Source organism: Piliocolobus tephrosceles, chromosome 9 (assembly GCF_002776525.5).
Source record: "Piliocolobus tephrosceles isolate RC106 chromosome 9, ASM277652v3, whole genome shotgun sequence".
NCBI classification, from domain to species: Eukaryota; Metazoa; Chordata; class Mammalia; order Primates; family Cercopithecidae; genus Piliocolobus; species Piliocolobus tephrosceles.
In genome coordinates, this window is record NC_045442.1 from 130,101,871 (window position 1) to 130,123,915 (window position 22,045).

Below are 22,045 nucleotides of genomic sequence, written 5' to 3' on the forward strand. Positions count from 1 at the left end.
GTATTGAGGACGCTTGGCTGTTTCTGGAAGGACTGCATGCTCTGCCCACACCGCTAGCTCCCTCCTCCCCTCCTCTACTTCTGCCAAACGCCCGCTAAGTGACAGGTCCTTTATTTTTAATGCATGTCAAGCCCAGAAAGCAAATTCTGCACTAATAGGGAAAGATAGTCTTGGCTTTATTTGCACCATTCTCTTTTGATTGTGAGATCGTTTTACTTGTTTTAGCCCATCTCTGTGAAATGATCTCCACGGAAGGCTCTGCCCTACCCAGGATCTTGTAAACAGATGCAAAGTTGCTACCCTGGAGACAGCTGCTTAAAGTTTTAAGGGACATGGGCAAGGTGAAGGGAGATGCCAAAATAAGAGAAGGAGAAAGAAGGAAATCGTAGAATTTTAAATTGAGTGGAGAAAGGAATTTGATAAAATGCTGTCAGATATTCAATAAAAGACTGAACCAGAATGAAATGGCTGAAACCAAAGTGACCTTTCCACGTCCCTTGTCCAACCTTCAGTAATAAGAACTTCTAAAAGCATTGCGTTTTTCTGAAACTCCATGTCAAAAGTGCATTTCCTGTTCTTTTCTTTCCAGATAAAGTAAGCATATTGTCAACCTTCCTCGCTCCCTTCAAGCACCTGAGTCCTGGTACCACAAACACGGAGGATGAAGACACCCTAAGTAAGCAGCTTCCTTTCCCCAAAGTGCACAAAGGCCCCTGTATTCTGTGTGCAGGGGTCCCCCGCTGTCCCCAAAAGCTGAGATACCTGGGGTCATCTGGGAGGGTCTGTTTGTCTTACCTGGAGAGACAGTGTCTGCTCTCAGTCCCCTACAGAATCCCCATCTTCCCTGCAGTCCCACCTGCATCTGCAATCCTATCCTCACTTGGAATCCTTTTCATTTGAGGGTCTCACAGAATCCTATCTCCACCTACAATCCTGTCTTCATCTGAGGTCCTATCCTTACCTGGAGTCCTACTGTAACCTGCAGTCCCACCCTCACCTGCAGTCTCATCTTCACCTGCAGTCCCACCGTCACCTGGAATCTTACCCACACCTGCAGTCCCATCCTCACCTGTGGTCCCATCCTCACTTTCAGTGTCATCCTCACCTGGATCCTATCCTCACCTGTGGTCCCACCCTCACCTGGAATCTTACCCGCACCCACAGTCTCATCCTAACCTGTGGCATTTCCTGGTTGGATCTGTTTCCAACCTGGTTGGTCCCATTCTCATCTTCAGTCCCATCCTTAATTGGAATCTTAGCCTTCCCTGCAGTCTCATCCTCACCAGGAATCCCTTCCTTACCAAAAGGTCAGGAAAGTGTCAGTAATGTCTGCGGGACTGAGAACCCCAGGGATTCCAAGAAATCAACCAGTTTTCTTGGACTATTCTCTCCTCTCCTTCCTTTGTTTTTTCATCAAACCAGAAAGAGCAATGGTCATGGTGTCTTAGAGCATGGTTTGTACAAGTATTTAACAAGGAAAGGGCTGGATAGGAGCCCCTCCTGTGCAAACATTTCTGGCACATGAAATTGGAAAGGGGCCAAGCAGAGTCCTCAGGATGGCACCAGGCTGGTTTAGGAAAGGGATCTGAGCAGCGTCTCGGGAGCTGACTGTGGGGGTGAGGATCCAGGAGTGTGTGGCTGCAGGAGCTGGCCTCTATGTTCACAGCAAATTGTCAGGCATTTAACAAAGAGGACAAGACATTCCACACCATGTGAACAGCTCCTCACATTTTAACACCACCTGGCAGATGGCTCCTTTTTCAACCAGGAAGAGGTCAGCACACTCCTGTTGTGGGACGGGGAGGAGGTGAGGTGACCCTGGGATTGCTGGTCAGACCAACAAGAGGCAGTGGGAAGGGTCTGCAAGGGACGCCGTGCACTTTGCCATCAGCCTGGGAAACACAGCCCTTCCCAGACAGCATAATAATTAACCGTACTGGAAATGGAGGTTTTTCAGCAAAAGCAGCATCACAGTCTTTTAGTGTCAGGACCAGAGCGAAGGTCAATGCCCTCTCTTGGACCCCTTCTCTTCTAGACGTGGAAGGAGCACGTTAGGAGGAGGGTGTGCTGGCATAGAGAAGGCTCGGCCCAGACTGCATGCTCCCTCCCCAGCACAGCTTGAGACTCAAGCCAAGTTTTGACACAGGTCGCTTCTGTTCTCTGGTGACCCAAACTGGAAAATTTCCAGATGAGTCCATTTATTGATCAGTACTTCTGAAATCTGGGATAGAGAAAGTAAAAAGCACACACCAGGCGTGTGCACGTGTGCATACACACACACCCCGGGGTGCACACAAACACACACACTCCAAGAGCACACAAGCACACAGCCCCCAGGAGCACACACCCCCCACCCAAGCTGAGCCTGACATGTGGACCTGGAAACACCTGGGAAGGGGAAGTTCACTGTTTCCTCCTCCTCCACACCTGGAGCTGCTGGGATCCTGGCTGGAGCTGGCCTCCCTCGGGAGAAAAAGAAATGAAGCTTCAGCAAGGGCCAGAGGACATCTGGGGTGCGGAACAAATGGTTTCTAACTTACAGAGGTGCAGCAACTGCCTTTCTGTAGCAACCAGAGGCCAAGATCTGGAGAAATAAACAGCCTGGCTGCATGGGAAAACTATTGCTCTGCCCCTGAGATTCCTGAGAGAGGGTCCCCCACCCCACGTAGCAGCTTCTCCTTCCCCCTGCCCCCCCCCCCGTAAGAACCCCCACAGTGGGCAATGAGAAGAGGAGACGGCCTGAGGAGGCCAAGACTTTCTGGACTTTCCGGAAGCCTTTCGTGCTCTGTCCTGGCAGCCAAGCTGCCTTGGGCTATAAACATTCCACGCTAATGGGTGGAAACTTAGAGGTGACAATAACTTTAAATTATTTATGGTAGTTAAAATGCTCTTGAAATGCTTGAGAAGTCTCATTTTCAATCAATCAGCTAGTTGCTCCCCTTTGTGTAGATGCTGTTTATTTACTTTCTTTTCATAGATTGTTCAAAGACAAACCTGCAAATGAATCAGCCCTCCCTTCATAGCTCCCTGTGGCACTGCCAGCTCAGCCTTATCCATTTGTAATCCAGATGCACGAGAAGGCAGAAAACGATGTGCGCGTGTGTGTGTGTGTGTGTTGTGTGTTCATGCATGTGGCATGTGTGGTATGTGGGGAAGTGCACATGTGTGTGGGGTGAGTTCACATGCATATGTGTCATGTGCATATGTGTGCGTGTGTGTGCACAGGTGTGTGTGTGTGCATATGTGTGGTGTGTGAGTCTGTGCGCGTGTGTGCATGTGTGTTGTGTGTGCATGCATGTGACATGTGTCGAGTGTAGTGTGTGCACATGTGTGTGATGTGTGTCTGTGCACATATGTGCATGTGTGTGGTGTGTGTACGTGTGTGCATGTGTGTGTGGCATGTGAGTCTGTACAGGTGTGTGCATGTGTGTGGTGTGTGAGTCTGTGCATGTGTGTGCATGTGTGTGGTGTGTGCATGCATGTGGCATGTGTGCCGAGTGTAGTATGTGCACATGTGTGTGGTGTGTGAGTCTCTGCACGTGTGTGCATGCGTGTGATGTGTGTCTGTGCACATGTGTTCATGTGTGTAGTGTGTGAGTCTGTGCACATGTGCACAGGTGTGTGGTGTGTGAGTCTGTGCACGTCAGTGCACGCACATATGTCAGGAGCGAGGGTGGGTGGTAGGAGCACACATGACCTTGCCCTGCCTCCTCCCGTCTCCCGTGTTTCACACCCTGTGAGTCTATGTGTCTGGGGTTCCGACACGAGGACCGTTCCCATCCCACCTGGCGTGTGTTCCACCTTTGGGGAATCCCATGTGCTTCCTTGTGGATGCTGGATGCCCACAACCTCACAGGATCATGGCTTTTGTCTGGGGCCGAGCGCCCCTCATCTAAGGGTGCGGAGCGGGGGACAGGCTCGCAGGGCACACACCACGCCCTGTACCTGCGGGAAGTGGGCCTGGGAGCCACACCTGGAAGCCCATCACCCATAGGCTGGTCTTGGCTGAGTGGACTGAACAAGTCCACGTCTGTAAGGCGTGTCCGCCTGGGGCAGTTAACTCTGAGGAGCTTTCTCTTCCAACGCTGAGCAGCCATGAGTTTCTGCCATCTGGTCACTGTCAACTCTCTGCTGACCACTGCGCAGAGGTTGGGATCCAACCCAGTTCTGACCAGGTGAGCCCAAGGCTGCCCGGCACAAAGACGGCGCTGGGCCCTGGAGCTGTGCTGGAAAGAGGTCTCCCGACAGCCGCACCTGCTCCTTCCTGAGTCCCACGCACCACAGGCCCAGCCCCGTGGGGTCCTGCGTGATGAGTCTTTCAAGGAGGCCCTTCTGCAGCTGCCCAGCCTGCCAGTGTCCATTCCGCAAATGCCAGGAGCCACTGCCTCCCACCCCCGGCCCCAGCCTGCCTCCTGCCTCTTACAGAACCTCTGCTGTGCCCTGGAGAACCCAGGCACCTGCCTTCCCGTCTCTCAGCGGGGCTTCATGGAGGGAAAGGGCTGCTCGGCCGCAGAATAACCTTCACCAGGAACAACATTATCTCTTCCAATGTAGCGTGGCGCGCCGCCTGGCTGGCTCCCAGGAGCCCGTCTGACCCGCAGACACGCAGCGTCATTATTAGTGATGCGTGCGGTCCCAATGATGCCGCACAGGGGAAGCCGGGCGTGCAAACGGCCCAGCAGAGGACGGACAGCGGGAGCCAGAGGAGAGGACGCCTGAGCTCTGGAGCAAGCGCAGCCCTGCACTCCGCGCACGGAGGGCGGACGGAGGGCCGGCAGGCCCACCAGACCCGGCCCCACCCGCACCTGCTCTCCACCTACGAACAGCAGCAGACTAGGCCATGCGGCTTTGCACAGCCAGAACAGCTTTCACTTGGAAAGCAAAAGTTTCACCACAGTCGTGACAATATAAAACGTTGGGCTTTCTCCGCCAAATGCTGTCCTTTAACGCATGAAAACTTTAAACTTCGCACATTTCTGGACACTGTATCAAACAAGGTCATTTGCGTTTGAGGCTCAGGAGAATGCCCGTGAGAGAAGTGGATGGAAATCAGATGCCTCCCTGAGTTTTCAAATTGCTCATCATCATCCTATTACTGTGGTTTGTGGTATTTATCTAATACTTGCAAATTATTTGCCTGCTTTTATCTAATTTCTACAGTGGAAGGATATGTGCAGCTCTCTGAAAACCTGGTGCCGCTCACAACGACCTCAGAGAAGCCACAGTTCACAGATGCCTCATTCTAGGAGGTCTCCAGAATGAGGTTCTTGGCTGGAGTACAGAGGCAGGAGGACATGCCAGGGTGTGGGCGGCCGGGAGTGACTCCACCCACGGAGTCTCACTGGGAGCGGGTTTCATCAGGAGAGGTGTGTGGAGTCCACATCAGGAATTTTCCAGGGAGAAGAAGTGTGGTGTGAGCCCCATTGAGGGCGAGAGGGCAGGGTAGCTGCGCTGTCCCCCCGGGGCCACCATGCCATCCTGCTTTCTGCCTAGCTCGCTGCCATTTCCCACTGGACTGACGTAGGTGTGCACACAAATGCACACACACACATGCACACAAAGTATACATAATGCACACACACATGCATACACACAGTCACACACGCACAATTACACATACACTCACAGGCACATGCTCAGGCACACACTCATACACACACTGGTTACGTTACACACTCAGGCGCTATTTACCAGCTGGAGCCCTCCAGGGGTTGATAACAATCTGTTTCCAGTCTGAGTGAGTGACTCTGAGGAGCCTTAACCAACGAGGTGTGTGTGTGTGTGTCAGTGATAGAGACAGACACAGCGAGACAAAGACAGAGAGAGACACGGAGACAGAGAGTGATACTCTTCTGTTCTTCTCAGGATGCTTTGGCTAGTCAGGATCTGTTTTGGTTCCATGTGAACTTTAGGATTTTTTGTTCTAATTCTGTGAAAAATAACTTTGGCCATTTGACAGGGGGATGGCGTTGAGTCTACTGAGTGTTTGGGGCAATATGGACATTTTAGCAATATTGATTCTTCCAATCCATGAGCATGGGATGGTCTTCCACTTGTTTGTGTCTACCATTTCTTTTGTCAGTGTTTTGTAACTCTCCTTGTAGATATCTTTCATCGCCTTGGTTACATGCTAAACCTTTCTAAGAATCCTGATGTGCAGCTGACATAGCAAGTGGTTCCCCGTCTGCCCTGATGTAAGCACATGAGTTTCTTGCGGACCTATGCCTAGCTCTAATATACTACGAGTATGCAATTATGACTGGCTAGAATAATAACTATTTGGGATAATAAATTTTGGAGTGGACTAAAGGAATCACCAATTCTTATATTCTATTTTGAATTGTCCATTTGAATTGTTCCAAGTGCAAATAATGCATTTTCAGAATCACACCATTTTTACAATGCAGGCCCCTCAAACCCCTTGATCCCAAATCCCTGGCACCACCCTGGGAGGTGAGCCCTGCACCTCCCTCTTCTTGCTCTCAAAAGGTGTTGGCGGCTTACAGTGTCTTTTGCGGTCACAATTAATGTGTTCTGAGGGCCTGCAACACTTGGTAGGTCATGCCAAAACTTTTTTTAAATTTAATTTCATTTTATTTTAGGCTTAGGGGTATATGTGCATGGGTATACTGTCCTGTAGGTATGCCGTCCTGTGGGTATACCGTCCCATGCGTATACCATGCGGTGGGTATACTACACCCTGGTGGGGACTGGGCTGCTAGTGTACCCATTACCCAAATAGTGAACCTTGTACTGATAGCTTATTTTTCAAACCTTACCCATCTCCTACTCTCCCCCCTTCTCAAGTCCTCAGTGTCTGTTGTTTCCATCTCTATGTCCATGTGTATCCATGGTTTAGTTCCCACTCATAAGTGAGAGCATGCAGTATTTGCTTTTCTGTTTCTGAGTTAGTTCATTTAGGATAATGGCCTCCAGCTCCATTCACATTGCTGCAAAGGACATAATTTTACTCTTTTTTGTGGATACATAGTATTCCATGGTGTATATGTACTACATTTTCTTTATCCATCCACTGTTGATGGACATTTAGGCTGGTTCCATGTCTTTGCTATTGTCAATAGTGCTGAGGTGAACATATACACACAGGTGTCTTTTTTATGTAACGATTTTCTTTTCCTTTGGGTAGATGCTCAGCAGTACGATTACTGGGTCAAATGGTGGTTCTATTCTTAGTTCCTTGAGAAATCTCTATACTGTTTTCCATAGAAGCTGAATTAGTTTACATTTCCACCAACAATGCACAAGCATTCCCTTTTCTCTGCATCTACACAATCACGTTGGATTTTATTTATTTATTTATTTTTACTTTTTAATAATAGCCATTCTGACTGGGGTATGATGATATCTCTGTGTGATTTTAATTTGCATTTCCCCTATGATGTTGAGCATTTTATCATACACTTGTTGATTGCTTATATTTTTTCTTTTGAGAAATGGTCTGTTCATGCCCTTTGCCCAATTTTTCGTGGAGTTGTTTGGTTTTTTCTCACTGAGTTATTTGAATTCCATCTAGATTCTGGATATTATACTTTGTCAGAGGCATAATTTGCAAATATTTTATTCCATTTTGTAGGTTGTTTCCTTTTTTTTTTTCTTTTCTTTTGTTTTGTTTTGCTGTGCAGAGGCTTGTTAGTTTAATCAAGTCCACTTTGTCTATTTCTTGGTTTGTGCATTTCCTTTTGGGGCCTTCATCATAAATCTTTTGCCAGGCCAATGTCCAGAAGTTTTGCCTAGGTTTTCTTCTAAGATTTTTATAGTTTCAGGTCCTATGTTTAAGTCTTTAAACCATTCTTGAATTAATTTTTGTGTATGGTGAGAGATAGGGGTCCAGTTTCATTCTTCTGCATGTGGATAGCCAATTTCCCAGTACCATTTACTGACTAGGATGTCCTTTCCCCATTGTTTATTTTTGTCAGCTTTGTTAAGGATCAGACGGCTGGAGATGGGCCACTTTATTTCCAGGTTCTCTACTCTGTTCCATGGGTCTATGTGTCTATCTTCGTACCAATACCATCCTGTTGTTACTATAGACTTGTAGTATAATTCAAAGTCTGGCAATGTGATGCATCTGGATTGGTTCTTTCTCTCGGGACTGCTTTAGCTATTCAGGGTCTGTTTTGGTTTTATATGAACTTTAGGATTGTTTTTTCTAATTCTGTGAAAAATAATGTTGGAATTTGATAGAGATTGCATTGAATCTGCCTATTGCTTTGGGCAATATGGACATTTTAGCAATATTAATTCTTCCAATCCATGAGCATAGGATGGTTTCCATTTTTTTGTGTCTTTTACAATTTCTTTCATCAGTATTTTGTAGCTCTCCTTGTAGCTATCTTCCACCTCCTTGTTTGAATTTATTCCTAAGTATTTTATTGTGTGTGTGTGACTGTTGTAAATGGGATTGAGTTCTTGATTTGGTGATCAGCTTAAACATTATTGATGTATAGAAAGGCTACTAATTTTTGTACATGGATTTTGTATCCTGAAACTTTACTGAAGCCATTTATCAAGTCTAGGAGTCTTTTAGAAGAGTCTTTAGGGTTTTCCAGGTATACATAACATACATGTATGTCATCAGGGAACAGAGATAGCTTCACTTCCTGTTTTCCATTTGGATGTCTTTTGTTTCTTTCTCTTGCCCGATTGCACCTGAGGCATTCGGTGCAGCTAGAGGCAAAGCGTTGCTCCGTGAGTTCTAATCCAAGATCCAGCAAAGGTCATACTGTAATCACACTGGCCGTCTCGTCCATCCCCACCTTGCGAGAAATCAGTAAGAAATTACAGAGTACCAAGCAAATTTATATGCAGTCTGGTATGGGGTTGGGGGGTTGACCGTGTTGGGTTTTTTGCTCCATCTTTAAGTTCAGTTTGGAAAATCACACGGTTACTCTCATCTGCTAACCCTTGGCCTGAAACACACTAAACAGTAGAGTTCAGTGCTATATGTATACCCAAAGTGCATAATGACTAGCAAAAGCATTTGCACTCATCACTTTCTCCTCAGAAGGTAACTGTTTCTACTGCCATCAACTGTAAATGAATGTTATACACCTATACTGATCAAGGCTCTCAGATCCACATTTTGAACAAAATTACCTCCCCAAACCTAATACTTTTTTAGACACAGTTGCCAGAGAAAACAACAGAGCTACCTCACAATTCGGAAAATTCAAATGAGAAATAGAGATTTTAGCAAACAGAGAGCACTTTTAAAGCAGAGCCGAGAGCCTTCTGCAGGAGCACCCAGATGGTAATGATAGTTGAGGCCAAGAGACGGATGGTTCCACCTCGAGCTGAATGGGCAGGCAGCGTGCAACCTGAAAAGAACATTCTCCAGTGTCAGGATACCTCGCGAAGGTGCCCGATTTTCAAAGGCATCTTTTGTGCCTGCGGAATGTATGTTTTTATTATTCTCCAATAATGATGTCATAAGCTGAGGGGCGGGGAACGTGGGGCGGGGCCAGCCAGCTCTCATTCCTGCTTGGCTTTCAGGCCACATGGCCAGCAAGTCCACGTGTCAACATCCAGCCACACTCAACCTCTATTTCTAAGCTGTGGGTTAGCTGTAAAAATTGCCTCAAGTTTCCACTCGCTTAAAGAGAAAAAACTCATCCACACCCAGCAGAAGAGCCTCTCTCCACGGACAAAGCCGATGAGTGAAGGGAAGCCTGTGTGTTCTTGCCTGGGACAGCTCACCATCCGGTCACACGTGGGGCAGCCTGTGGGTTCAGCTTCTTCTTCCTCTTCCTCTTCCAGAGAGCCCAGAAAAGGGTGTTACTGTACAGAGGCCAAGACAATGATGGAAGTAATCAGTTTCCATAAAATCACCTTTATAGCAATAACACAGACAAGGGTGATCCGATGCCTGGGACTGAACTGCACCTCGACCAACTAACAAACTCTGCAACCTCAGTAAAGGAGCTTCCTCACTGAGAAAATCGGACATTAATAACACCCCAGGGCTGACGGGAGCAATGAAAAACAATAAAGTCTGGTTCTGCAGGAGCCAGGCCTCAGGGAGGGGCAATGGCGCAGCTTACTACTGTAATTTTGTATTTTGTAGTAAACCTGCATGGAGCCTTCCAGAAGCACATTCACCAGTGAGGGCAGTATGGACCCAGCAGGTTGTGGGGTCATCCATGGCTGAGATTCCCTAATGGAACAGCTTTGCCAGAAAACAGTGGTCCAGGATGGTCAGTCCGGAAAAATTAAATCATCATCAAATGCATCCATCACCCTGGCTGGCAAATGATGATTTTGCTAAATTGACTTCAGAGCATTTTCTGCAAAAGAAATAAAGCACCGCAGTCACACGTGAAGTCACCCCCAGCCCCTCATGGCACTGCCCTCCTGCACTCCCCGGGGCGACCGGACTGGATCTTTATTACCATCAGCAGCTTTGTCACAGACGGATGACTGCATGAAGAATATAGAACGTTAGTGTTCTTATAATAATAATATCCTACCCTATGGGTTATTTTGCAAGTCAGTTTTACTATCTGGCATCTTATTTCTTGAGATTCATCTATCTACATGGAAGCATAGTCCATGTATACAACTAACAGACGTAGTCCATTAGACACAACTGCTATACAGTATTCTATATATTCTGTAGTGTGATTATATCACAGATTACTCATCATTCCTCTAACCATAGAACCTTGGGCATTTTCAAAGTTTTCAGTTTTGTGAAAGCATGCTGCCGTGCACACCTTTGTTCAGCTCTGCCTCTGTGTGTGACGGTTTCTGCAGGATGCATCTCCAGCGGCAGAATTGCTGAGTAAGGTGTGTGTTTCTTTATTCTTGCCCGACCCTCCCAAAATGCATTCCAAAGGAGCTGTGCTTGTGCTCCTGACCACTGACCCCGGTACCTACCCTGAAAACACTGGGATATTACAGGTCTTTTTAAAGTGCTTGCCTGTCTGATGAAGGGGGTAAGACTCCCAGGGGCAGAAACCAAGCGAGTGCCCTGGGTTCTTGCCGGGGACCAGCTTTTGACCCATCTTGGCTATCATCGTGCCTTCCTCCCTACCTTTGATTTAAAGTGAGAGAGGACTGACTCTTCCTTTCACTAAACACTAAGGGGTCACTGCATGGTTATTAAGTGGCCTAATTTCAATATTGGGGTTTCTCAGGGAGGCCCAAGCAGAGGGAGAGAGATGAGGGAACAGCAGGCTGGTGGAGCGGTTGGAACACACACAACACTAAGTTTGCCGTCTTAAATGGGTGTGGTTCACGACACCCCAGGACAACCACCATAGTAACATCAAAGATCACACAGCAGAGGGCGCCATAACAGATACAATAATAGGAAACTGAAATATTCTGAGAATTACCAAAATGAGGCCAGGCGCGGTGGCTCTCATCCATAATCTCAGCACTTTGGGAGATGGAGGTGGGCGGATCACCTGAGGTCGGGAGTTCAAGACCAGCCTAGCTAACATGGCGAAACCCATCTCTACAAAAATACAAAAATTAGCCAGACGTGGTGGTGTGTGCCTGTAATCCCAGCTACTCAGGAGGCTGAGGCAGAAGAATCGCTTGAATCTGGGAGGCAGAGGTTGCAGTGGGCAGAGATCGTGCCACTGCACTCTAACCTGGGCAACAGAGTGAGATTCCATCTCAAAAAAAAAAAAAATCACCAAAATGTGACACAGAGGCATAAGGTGAGCGCATGGCATGGGATAATGATGCTGATAGAGTTGCTCAACTCAGGGTTGCCACAAACCTCGGATTAGTGAATAACACGATACCTGGGAAGCCAAACAGGGAGGGGTGCCTGTACTTTAAATCATCTCTGGATGGCGCATACTGCCTAATACAATGTAAATGCTATGCAAATCGTTGTTATACTGTATTGTTTAGAGAATGATAACAAGAAAAAAGTCTGTACACATTCCGTAGTGATTCATCCATTTTCTCCCGAATACTTTCTCTCCACAGTTAGTTGAATCCATAGATGGGGAACTCAGGAATACAGAGGACTGACCGTATTTACTGAATAGGTGTGCCCCTCCTCCCTGGAGAAAGACCAGGGACTCACAGCAAGGCGGCAGTGCCTCACCTGGGCGGGCTCCTATCCTTCCCTCCAGGGAGGTCTCAGGAGGCACCACCTGTCTCACCTCTGGCTGTGAATGAAGAAGTAGTTTGGGGGCTGGACCCCTGCCCCTCAATACTGGGAGGGCACTGGTCACCAGGCCTGGAGGTCCCTGTAGCAGGTGGGAAGGGAGACACTAGACCACACCACCCCAGGAAAGGCCTCTCTGACCTTTGACATTGCTCAAAACTTGTCCAAAGTCAGGGGCGCTTGTCTGTTTCGGGTACACAGCCGCACTTAGAGCAGGAGCCAGCCTGGAGGAGGACAGCTCCCAGCCACAGGGCCTCAGCAAGGGACCAGGGAGGCCGCTTCCCGGCATGGGCCATAGGCCCCCCAGGGGCTCCCTCCCTCCAGTGGCCACAGTCATTTCTCAGGCCTGGCCTGTGGGCAAGGGACTCAGACCGTAGGGGAGCGCCTGCTGTTCCCATCGACCTGCCTGCGCTCGCCCAGGGTCCTGACTGCTCTGTTCTCCCCTCTAGGTACCAGCAGCGCGGAGGTGAAGGAGAACCGCAATGTGGGCAACCTGGCCGCGCGGCCACCGCCCCTGGGGGACCGGGCCCGGGGCGGTGCCCCTGGTGCGAAGAGGAAGCGGCCGCTGGAGGAGGGGAATGGAGGACACTTGTGCAAACTGCAGCTGGTCTGGAAGAAGCTGTCGTGGTCCATGGCGCCCAAGAACGCGCTGGTGCAGCTGCACGAGCTGAGGCCGGGCCTGCAGTACCGGACAGTGTCGCAGACGGGCCCGGTGCACGCCCCGGTCTTCGCGGTAGCGGTGGAGGTGAACGGGCTCACGTTCGAGGGCACGGGCCCCACCAAGAAGAAGGCCAAGATGCGCGCGGCCGAGCTGGCGCTCAGGTCCTTCGTGCAGTTCCCCAACGCCTGCCAGGCGCATCTGGCCATGGGCGGCGGCCCGGGCCCTGGCACGGACTTCACCTCTGACCAGGCGGATTTCCCCGACACGCTCTTCCAGGAGTTCGAGCCCCCGGCGCCACGCCCAGGCCTCTCGGGAGGCCGCCCCGGGGACGCCGCGCTTCTGTCCGCGGCCTACGGGCGACGGCGGCTGCTGTGCCGCGCGCTGGACCTGGTGGGCCCGACCCCCGCGACCCCCGCGGCCCCTGGTGAGCGCAACCCCGTGGTGCTGCTGAACCGCCTGCGCGCTGGGCTGCGCTACGTGTGTCTGGCGGAACCGGCTGAGCGGCGCGCGCGGAGCTTCGTGATGGCCGTGAGCGTGGATGGCAGGACGTTCGAGGGCTCGGGGCGCAGCAAGAAGCTGGCCCGGGGTCAGGCCGCGCAGGCCGCGCTGCAGGCGCTTTTCGACATCCAGATGCCCGGCCACGCGCCCGGCAGAGCCAGGAGGACGCCAGTGCCGCAGGTGAGGGGCGCGGGGGGCGGGAGGACCCCGACATTTCCCTGTTGGGATTGGCGTCCGGGCTTCTCGGGAAAGGAGCGGCCGCGTGGAGCGGGAGGGGAAAGAATGCCCCCCGGGCTGGCGAGGCGACCGGAGAGCAGGTGCTGCCGGCGGTTTTGAGGGTGACGATGCGGCTGCCCAGGAGGAGACGGCGAGGCCGGGTAGGGAGCTGCCGGGGTGCCTCTGTCTGCAGGGGGAGGGCCGGTTCCCCCGTGCCAGGCTTCGTGGGTGGCTGGGTCTCCACGCGTGGGGTCGGATGGTCGTGCCGGGTACAATTGGGGTCAAGTTTTCCACCAGGGAGGCGCCCTGTGCCTGGGTGCAGCCGGGGAGGCCGCCCAGTCCCGCAGGATCCAGACGGGGTCCCTGGTCCAAGAGAGAACCGCGCTGGGAGGCTGAGGAGGCCGGAGAGAGAGTAGGGAGCTGGGCCTCACTCCGCCCGGCAGGACCCCTCTGGTTCCTTCCTGCGCGGCTGTGGGTCCGCCTTCTAACCTGTGTTTACCTTCACTCACTGCAAACACGTTCTCAGCTCTGTCTCGGTGTTACCGGTTGAAGGTGTCTAGGTTCTTGGCGCCTTGAACAAATAATTGAACAAAACCCATAAAGCAAGGAAAGAAAGAAGCAACAAAAGCAGAGATCTATGGAAAAAGAGCACACTCCAGGGTGGGAGCGCCTGCACACAGGGGCCCCAAACTGACAGAAGTTTCTGGGGTTTAAATACCCTCTAGAGGTTTCCATTGGTTATTCGGCCTAGGCCCTGTGTAAATGGAGAGGATATTTCCTGCCATCGCGGAAGTATTTCCATTTGAGTCAGCTCTAGGAAGTCAGTGTCAACCGGCCTCCAGACCCTATTCTCCTGCCTCGTATCTGTCAGAAACTATTCTGATACCATTTTAAAACAATCTTATCCTGCCAAGTCTTGCAATGGCTGATTTATGCAAATTATCTTTTCTCTTATCATGTTCAGAATTATTTGTGGGCATCACTAATGTAGCAGATATAGAAAATTATCTTTATTCATTTTGGCATCAATCAAGGAAAGAAACATTTCACATAGTTAAAAAGCACTTAGCCCAGTGCGGGGCTTGTCGTAAGTATGCAGTAATTGTAAGTTATGGCTGTGATCGCTACCATCGTTACATCCCAACACCTAGGACAGAATCCGTTATTTTGCCTGGGGAGATCATAAATCTCTTCCTGAACACAGGTCCCACTCCAGCCCCAGACGCCGCTCAGGGAGACTGCAGGTGACACAGACCACGTGCATCGTGACAGAGCCCTCATCTTGAATTGTGACTGGGTTTGAGTGCTCACTATTCACTTGTCAACCAATGCTTGTTGAACTCTTGGCTGGCATGGGGCAGGGCACACCCCGGCCATCTGCCTCTCAGGAAGCCATTCATTCATTTTCAAGTACTTGTGGAACATCCGGTGGTCACTTTAAGGAGTGGGTTAGAGGGATTTAGATCACAATCTCTGTCAGTCTTGCTGTCCAAACTCGTCCTTAAATAAAAACACAACGTAAGTAAAAACAAGGTGGTGGACAGCAAGAACGGCTTCCACATAAGTCCCTGGGCACTTCCTCACAAGGGCGCTGGGGCCTGGCTTGGTCTTTTCTTATGCCTCCTTCTTATGTATTCCCCTCTCTCTTCCTTTTTCACCCTGTTTCTGCACTGTCTGTAGCTTAAACTTGCCAGCCAGTGACCGTCCTGGAAGCCACTTCACCCCTGCAGCCTGGGGAAGGGGGGAAGGGCGGAGGAGGCTAAGGGACACTGGGAGAGAGCCCTCCTAACGCTGCCCACGACCTCGGGTACAACCTTGGCAGGCTCGGGTCTCCTGCCACCTTCTCTGAGAAGCCCCCGCACCCACAGTCTGGGGGGTGTCCCCCGTTGCTGGGATACCTTGCTCACCCAGCTGGGCCTGCCACGCTTCTGTTGAATCTGTTAAGCGGGAAACATTCCTCCACCCCTCCCCAGTCCCTCTCCTGCGTCCCACTCATGTAAAATGTGAAGGATGTCAGTGAATTCTGGCTGCAATGCCTTTTTCTTTCATGTTGTCAGCCCTGAGCTCTTACAATGGAGAAACCAGGCAGCGCTACTACTTTGTAATAGTCATTTGACCCCGAATGCAGCACATCAGTTAGAGCCGTGGCCGCTAAATTATTTTTCTCTGACAGTCCCTAACCACCCAGACTGGATGATGAAGGGCGCAGAGCAGCGTGAGGGTTTCAGGCCATTCATCACTGCTCTGCATGCAGCGTCCCAGGGGCCCATTACCCTCCCTTGTACCCCTCCCCACGTGCACCCACAACTGGGCGGGGGCTGGGAGGACACTGGGACTCAGGGCCAGGGACCTTCAGCAGTTTATTAAATTCAAATCATATTACGGATGTGATTCAGGGGGAAAAATGAAAAGATATCAGAAATTGCTGTAAATGTGGCTTTTCCTCCTTGCTCTGCCCCAACCTTCCCGCAAAGCCCTGCCTCTACTCCAGGGACCCGGTCTACACAGCTTGCTTCCTGTCCAGGCAGACCCCTGGTCCCACCGCATGGTGGCTCTGTAGCTGAAGTTCCTAAAGGCCTCAGTCCCTGGCCCTTGTCTGACGGCCCTGTTAGCACCTGTGTCTGGCGGGCAAGCCATGCGTTTTCCTGGGCTGTGTCCCACGCTGGGAAAGGACAGGCCCACCTCCGGGGGATGGAGCGGGGAAGGCCGCCCTGCCGGGGTCCGTCCAGGGAGCCTGGAAGCAGCGCCTCCTGCTGGAACGATGCAGTTTCTGCACCTGGGTCCCGGCCCCAGTGCTTGAAGTTCTCTGCCCACAGTCCCAGGCTCAGCCCACGCAGGGCTGACTTCCACGTGCGGAACGACAAACCCACGTCTGGATCCACATGGCGTTTCGGTAGAAGCCAGCAGAGATGCTGCACGTCTGCTCGGTGCTCTCCACCAAAAGCTTGCTCCTACGAATGAAGCTTCAGAACCATCCTGGAGGGAAGTCTCCTCATTAAGTAACAGTCAATGAAAACAAGTTTCCAATGTGATGGTGCAAAGGAATCATTTGAGTGGTGTGTTTAGACACCGCTGAGGAGCCTCTTGCAAGAACCCAGTGGGTTCTCAAGGGAAGTCAGCGGTCTGCACTTCCAGCTTGTGGAGTGGTCAGACACTCACGCTGTTGAGAGCCAGTGCGGCCAGAGCCTGTCATGGTGCTGCTCACAGCCTCAGACTGGAATGGCAGGGCCGTGGCCGGAAGAGTCTCTCTGTCCTGCCGGGACAGCTCGCAGGAAGCAGGGCCATCCAAAGGCCCTCAGAGACCTGAGTAGTGTCTGTAAGAGTGATCGTTGTGGTGGTGCTTGGGATTCAGAATCTCAGCTTCCTTATAAACACCTGAAGTCACTCTCCAGTGGTAAAGATGTATATGATAGACTTGTGTGTCATCTGGATTTTGAAAGAGGAAGTTCAGAAGCATGAATTCTCATGAAGATTAAAATCACAGGTGTGGCTTCTCCGCATCTGATTTTCACTATTTCCTGCACCCGAGGGTGTTTCTCAGGATTGGACTCATCTAACCCTTCAGCTTCATGTGATCTGAGTCAGCCAGAGTGTCAAAAGCAGGCGTTAATCAGATTCCTTAGAACTCACACCAGACCTAAACAGGTAGGGTTTACAGTGCTGGCGGAGGGTTTACAGGCCAGTCTCCATGAGTATCAGCGGATGGGGCAGTGCCTGCTCAGGTGCACCTGCCTGGCTCATTGCAAATCTCTCATGCTTTCCTCATCTGCAGTACACTCAAGACTCCTCTAGGTTAACTGGGTACTCAGAAGTAAGAACAAGACTGTGTCAGGATGTAAATATGTGCTACCTGGAGGCATCATCATAAAAAATGATAAAATCACAAAACCTACATCTCTCCAGTTTGCTCCCCACCCCAGCATGAAAAGAAATCCTAAGCAAAAATGCAACCATAAAGGAACGCTCTTCAGCATTTTCCTTCCGTGAAAACTATTTAGAAAGGAGAATAAAGTGCACTATAATGCCAGTAAAAATGAATCCATCAGTAAAAGTCACCTGTGTGCTCAGTAACTCTGAAAAGGAAGTTTATTGACTTGTTTGTGAGTTTATCTTTCATCCTCAAGTACCCCCTTTCTTTCTTTGTTTTTTAAATTTTCATGTCAGACACAGACACCCTGTTGTCCACACACTCTGAGCCCGCACTCTCCCACACTCAGTCCATACTCCAAACTAGTGCCTTCAGAAAGAGAAACAGTTCCTTGAATGACTTTCTAAAATTTTAAAAGAATCTTTGTTTTGCTGAAAAAAAAAAAAACACTTTCCACTGCCACCCAGCCTTGTGAGAATTATTCACTGCCAGCAAGAAGTTCTTTATATTTGCATAAAGACTCAGAGAGACTGGGAACCCGGAGAGGGAGGGGTGGCACCTCGGGCATCCCCAGGCAGCGGAAAAGGCACTAGAACACGGTGTTTGAACTGGAAACTGTGGGTTAGGCTCTGGGAATGCAGGTATTAAAGACATAAAGAGTGTTGTGAAGTCCCTGGGAGAAGAAGCCTAGAGTTGGGCCTTCACCTCCCGGATGGACCTGCCTCCACATCCTCACCAAGCAATCCTCAAGGGCTGAGGGAGCCGCAGGTTTCTCTCCTATCCGACATCACAGTGGCTTTGCATCCCCAACTGTTCCCACCAGAGACACCGTAATGAGAGGAAAGCCAGAGGGGTTCATCCTCTGTCCCCACACCAAGAAATATGCAGCTGCATCCTTGCAGAAAAATCATGACCAGTTCTTGGGAATGGCTTCAATCCGTTGAGGCAGCCAGTCGAGACGAAGCCATTTCTTTGATGAGCAGAGCTAAGTCCAGGGTAATTTCTTTCTGCCTCTCTGTCTCTGTCTCTCTCTCTGTCTCTGTCTCTCTCTCTCTGTCTCTTTCTCTCTCTCTCTGTTTCTTCCTCTCTCACACACACTATTGTGCAGGATGCACACACACATATTTGTGTATATAGATCTATACTAGAGAGAAAGACTTACAGTCACCAGATCTTTGTGCAAAGGTAGGAAAAACCTGCTTGTCCTGTGTGAGCATTTCAGAGACCTACCAAAAGATCTTTAATTCAGCAAGTTGCTAACGAGTCTGTGGCTCGTTTTCTCCTCTGCACAGAGTTGTTCTGAGGCTTGTGTGTCTACAACAATACAGTAAGCGCTCCTCGCTTGTTGGCTGTTATTTGTATTAGCATCATTGTTTTTATGATGCAATTACGGGTTCGATTCCTTGAGATACTTATTCCCACACCAAAGTATATTAAAAGCAAACAAAAAGCCTGATGGCTCATGTCGCTCCCATCCTGGGTGAAGGTGTTTTCTAGATTAAGAGGAGACATTTGCTTGGGGTCTGCAGGCTCCTTGCGAGGGGTTGCCGGATAAAACACAGTGACAAGCTTACATTTAAAAGTCATTATTGTTTATCTGAAATTCAAATTTAACCAGATGTCTTATATTTTATTTCTCAAAAAACCATGCATCCCTCCTTGCAACTGAAGAGTAAGAAAGGGGGTAAGAGTATGGTGCCAGGGAGAGGAGGGTCCCGTGGGAAGAGGAAGACTCCAGCAGCCACCTGTCTGCCACTGTGCCCACCAACGTCCCTCATTTATTCTCAGAGCGCACGAGCAGACGTCGGAACCCCCGGGGTCCTGCGACGGGGGCACTAATGATTTTCAGGTCTTATCCTGTCTCCTTCACTCAAATATTGCAGTCCGCTCTGGCTAGAAACTGGCCATTCAGTCTCACTCACTTTGTGAATAAATGGAGTGGAGGACGGATAATCACAAGCGGGTCAAGAGCCAAGCAGTCTTTGCAGTGTGCTGAGTTTGGTTTCGCGTCTCTGCCCTTTTGCTGGCAGGAACTCTTTTTGTCCCTCTGTGTGGACAGTCACTGTTGATTTCACTTATGTGTAAAATTACAAAGGGCTTGCTGTGGGTGGGGGCCCTAGAAGAACCCTCCTGATCATAAAGCCCAGGAATCCACTATTAAAACGAACGTCATTTCTATCGTGGCAAAGGTCTCAGTGTGTGACTCAGGGAGAGAGGACTGAAGACAGACCAGTCAGGTAGGAATCAGCCCTTCTTACCTAACGGTTTCCAATAATTCCATAACTTACTTACAGAGAAAAATTGGAATTTCACAATTGGCTTGTTTGAAGTTAGTTCTCGTGTCTTAGAAGTGGTGATGGGTGTGTTGTTGGTGCTTTACTTGAGACGGGTGGAAGGAGGTGAGACTGAAGAGCAGCGTGTGCCATTTTTCATCATGATGGCTTCCAAAGAATGGGCTTTAAGATGGTGTCACTCCCACACGCAGCTTTTCCTCCAGACTTGGGCCAGCCTTAAGGCTTCCCTGGAAGACCAGCATGAAAGCCCCAACTCCCCTCCGTCATCCCCCGGTCAGCTAAGTGCCCTGGGAGGCTTCAGTCACAGGGGACAAGCTAAGCCTCGTTGAAGCTAAGGTTCCAGGTCCTGGTCACGGATCACTGGGCCTGTGTGAAGTTCTGTTGTTTTCCACCAGCTCTCCCCAAGTGGTTCCATTCTCTGTGAAGCCCTCCAGGGGGTGGGTCCCCAGGACGCCCTTCCGCCCCAGCGGGCTGCCTGTGTCTCTGGACCATTCTTCCCACACGCCGGTGGCCATGTCACCTGCTTTGAAGCAGGAATGATCCCAGCAGCTCTCCTCCAGCACCTCACCTTCTGGGTTTTGTGGCCACACACCATCCTGTGGTCCATGCAGGAAGGCAAGGTGTTCTTTTAGGGAAGGAAAAACAGTCCTGCAGATCCAGCCCTCCCCTAACCTTCTGGCTTTCTTCGTGTCCTGGGTCGGTGATGGCCAGAACGAAAGCGAGAGGTTGCTCATTGTCGTTACACATGGAAAAAAACCTTTCAGAAAATCCCTCCTTAATGAGGCACTAGAGGCTTCGTAGATGCTTAACAATACATTTATGCATTTATACAATGTAAATACAACGTATCATACACACTTATACACTATACCTCTGTACAATGTATATACAATGTATGCTATATATTTCTATAACGTGTCTATACAATGTATATACAATTGTGATATATGTTCACACAAAGTATACACAATGTACAGCATACATTATGCAATGTGCATGCAATCACAATATATGTTTATACAATGTATGCAGTGTACACTATACGTTTATATAATAGCTTCTGCCACCCTACTTTCTACTAAAACATGTTAAGTGAAATTGTAATATGTCACTGGTATGTATTTAAGCCTATAGGTTCCCAATGCCATGTTCAGAATTTTCAAATGTGGTTAATATGACTGTTCATTAGTTAAGCAGGGCCTGTGAGCCAACCTTCACCACTTCCCTCTATTTCATAGCCATGATTACTGATGATGACAATAGTGCCATTAGCAGCTAATATTTCCCAGGCACTTAATCTGGGTCACACATTTTTCTGAGTGCTTTACATGCACAGTAACCCTCATCTAAAATTTTTGAGGTCTATTTTACAGAGGAGGATATTGAGTTTCCAGAGACCTGAGTCCCATGCCCAAAGTCTAGTCACTGAGGGGTGGAGCAAGGAGGACAGTTACAGACAGCAGAGCTCAGCTTCTGTGGGGCTGGGGCTCATCCTCAGGACTCCAGCCTGCTCCATCCTCCCAGCCCCCAAGGGCTTTAGGCTGATGGAGGACACAGAACACTGTTAATCAAAATAGAGGTCTGTGATTTAGCACAGCAAGAGTGACACAAAAAGTGTTTGTTATTAGTTCCAAACGGGGAGAAACCACGGTGGGCTGACTGGCAAGGAAGTGTTGATTGAAGGACTGCAGAGCCCGACTGTGTGGGGGGAGGTAGGCAGCCAGGAGAGGGACACACACCTGGGCATCATGTCCTGGTGGTCGGAGACCCCTGAATGCATGGGAGCCTCATGGGAGCCCTCAGGGAGGTGAAAGCTGGAGCGGATTGGGTCACCTGCCTGCAGGGGCTCCACCACCCTCCTGGCTAGTGCTGTGTTGGGTACCTCCATGGAGCTCAGAGGCTACAGGGGCTTGCTCCCTGTGGGAAGGTGGCTCTGCAAGCAGAGACCCCGCAGCCTCCCTGGGGTAGACAACGGCTCCGTTAGGATGGCCAAGCCCCCTTCCTCTGGGACTCATTGTTACACCAAAAAGGACAGGGACAGCTAAAGGAGATGGCAGCTGGGAAAAGCCAACATTTAAATGAGCAGAGAAAGGAAAGAGGCACGTCCAAGAGGGGAGAGGGGACCTGGGAGAGCACATGGGGAACCACCTTTCCCACCCCAAGGATGCCCGGGAGGGCCCTGCTCCCCTGAGCCCTCTCCTCTTCACCCATTGTCACATCCCCTGAGTCCCCTCTCCTTCACCCATTGTCACATCCCCTGAGCCCTCTCCCCTGAGCCCCTTGTCACATCCCATGAGCCCCTTGTCACATCCTCTGAGCCCCCTCCCCTGAGTCCTCTCTCCTTCGCCCATTGTCACATC

At 50.1% G+C, this 22,045-nt stretch overlaps 1 protein-coding gene across 1 annotated transcript in view; it reads left to right on the forward strand.

Moving 5' to 3' along the window:
• Window positions 1-22,045, forward strand: part of ADARB2 (adenosine deaminase RNA specific B2 (inactive)) — a 496,470-nt gene that overhangs the window by 336,107 nt on the left and 138,318 nt on the right. Inside the window, exons 2-3 of the mRNA XM_023192468.1 lie at window positions 590-676; window positions 12,598-13,487. Coding sequence (XP_023048236.1) covers window positions 590-676; window positions 12,598-13,487 — 977 coding nt within the window. The remainder of the gene's footprint in view (window positions 1-589; window positions 677-12,597; window positions 13,488-22,045) is intronic.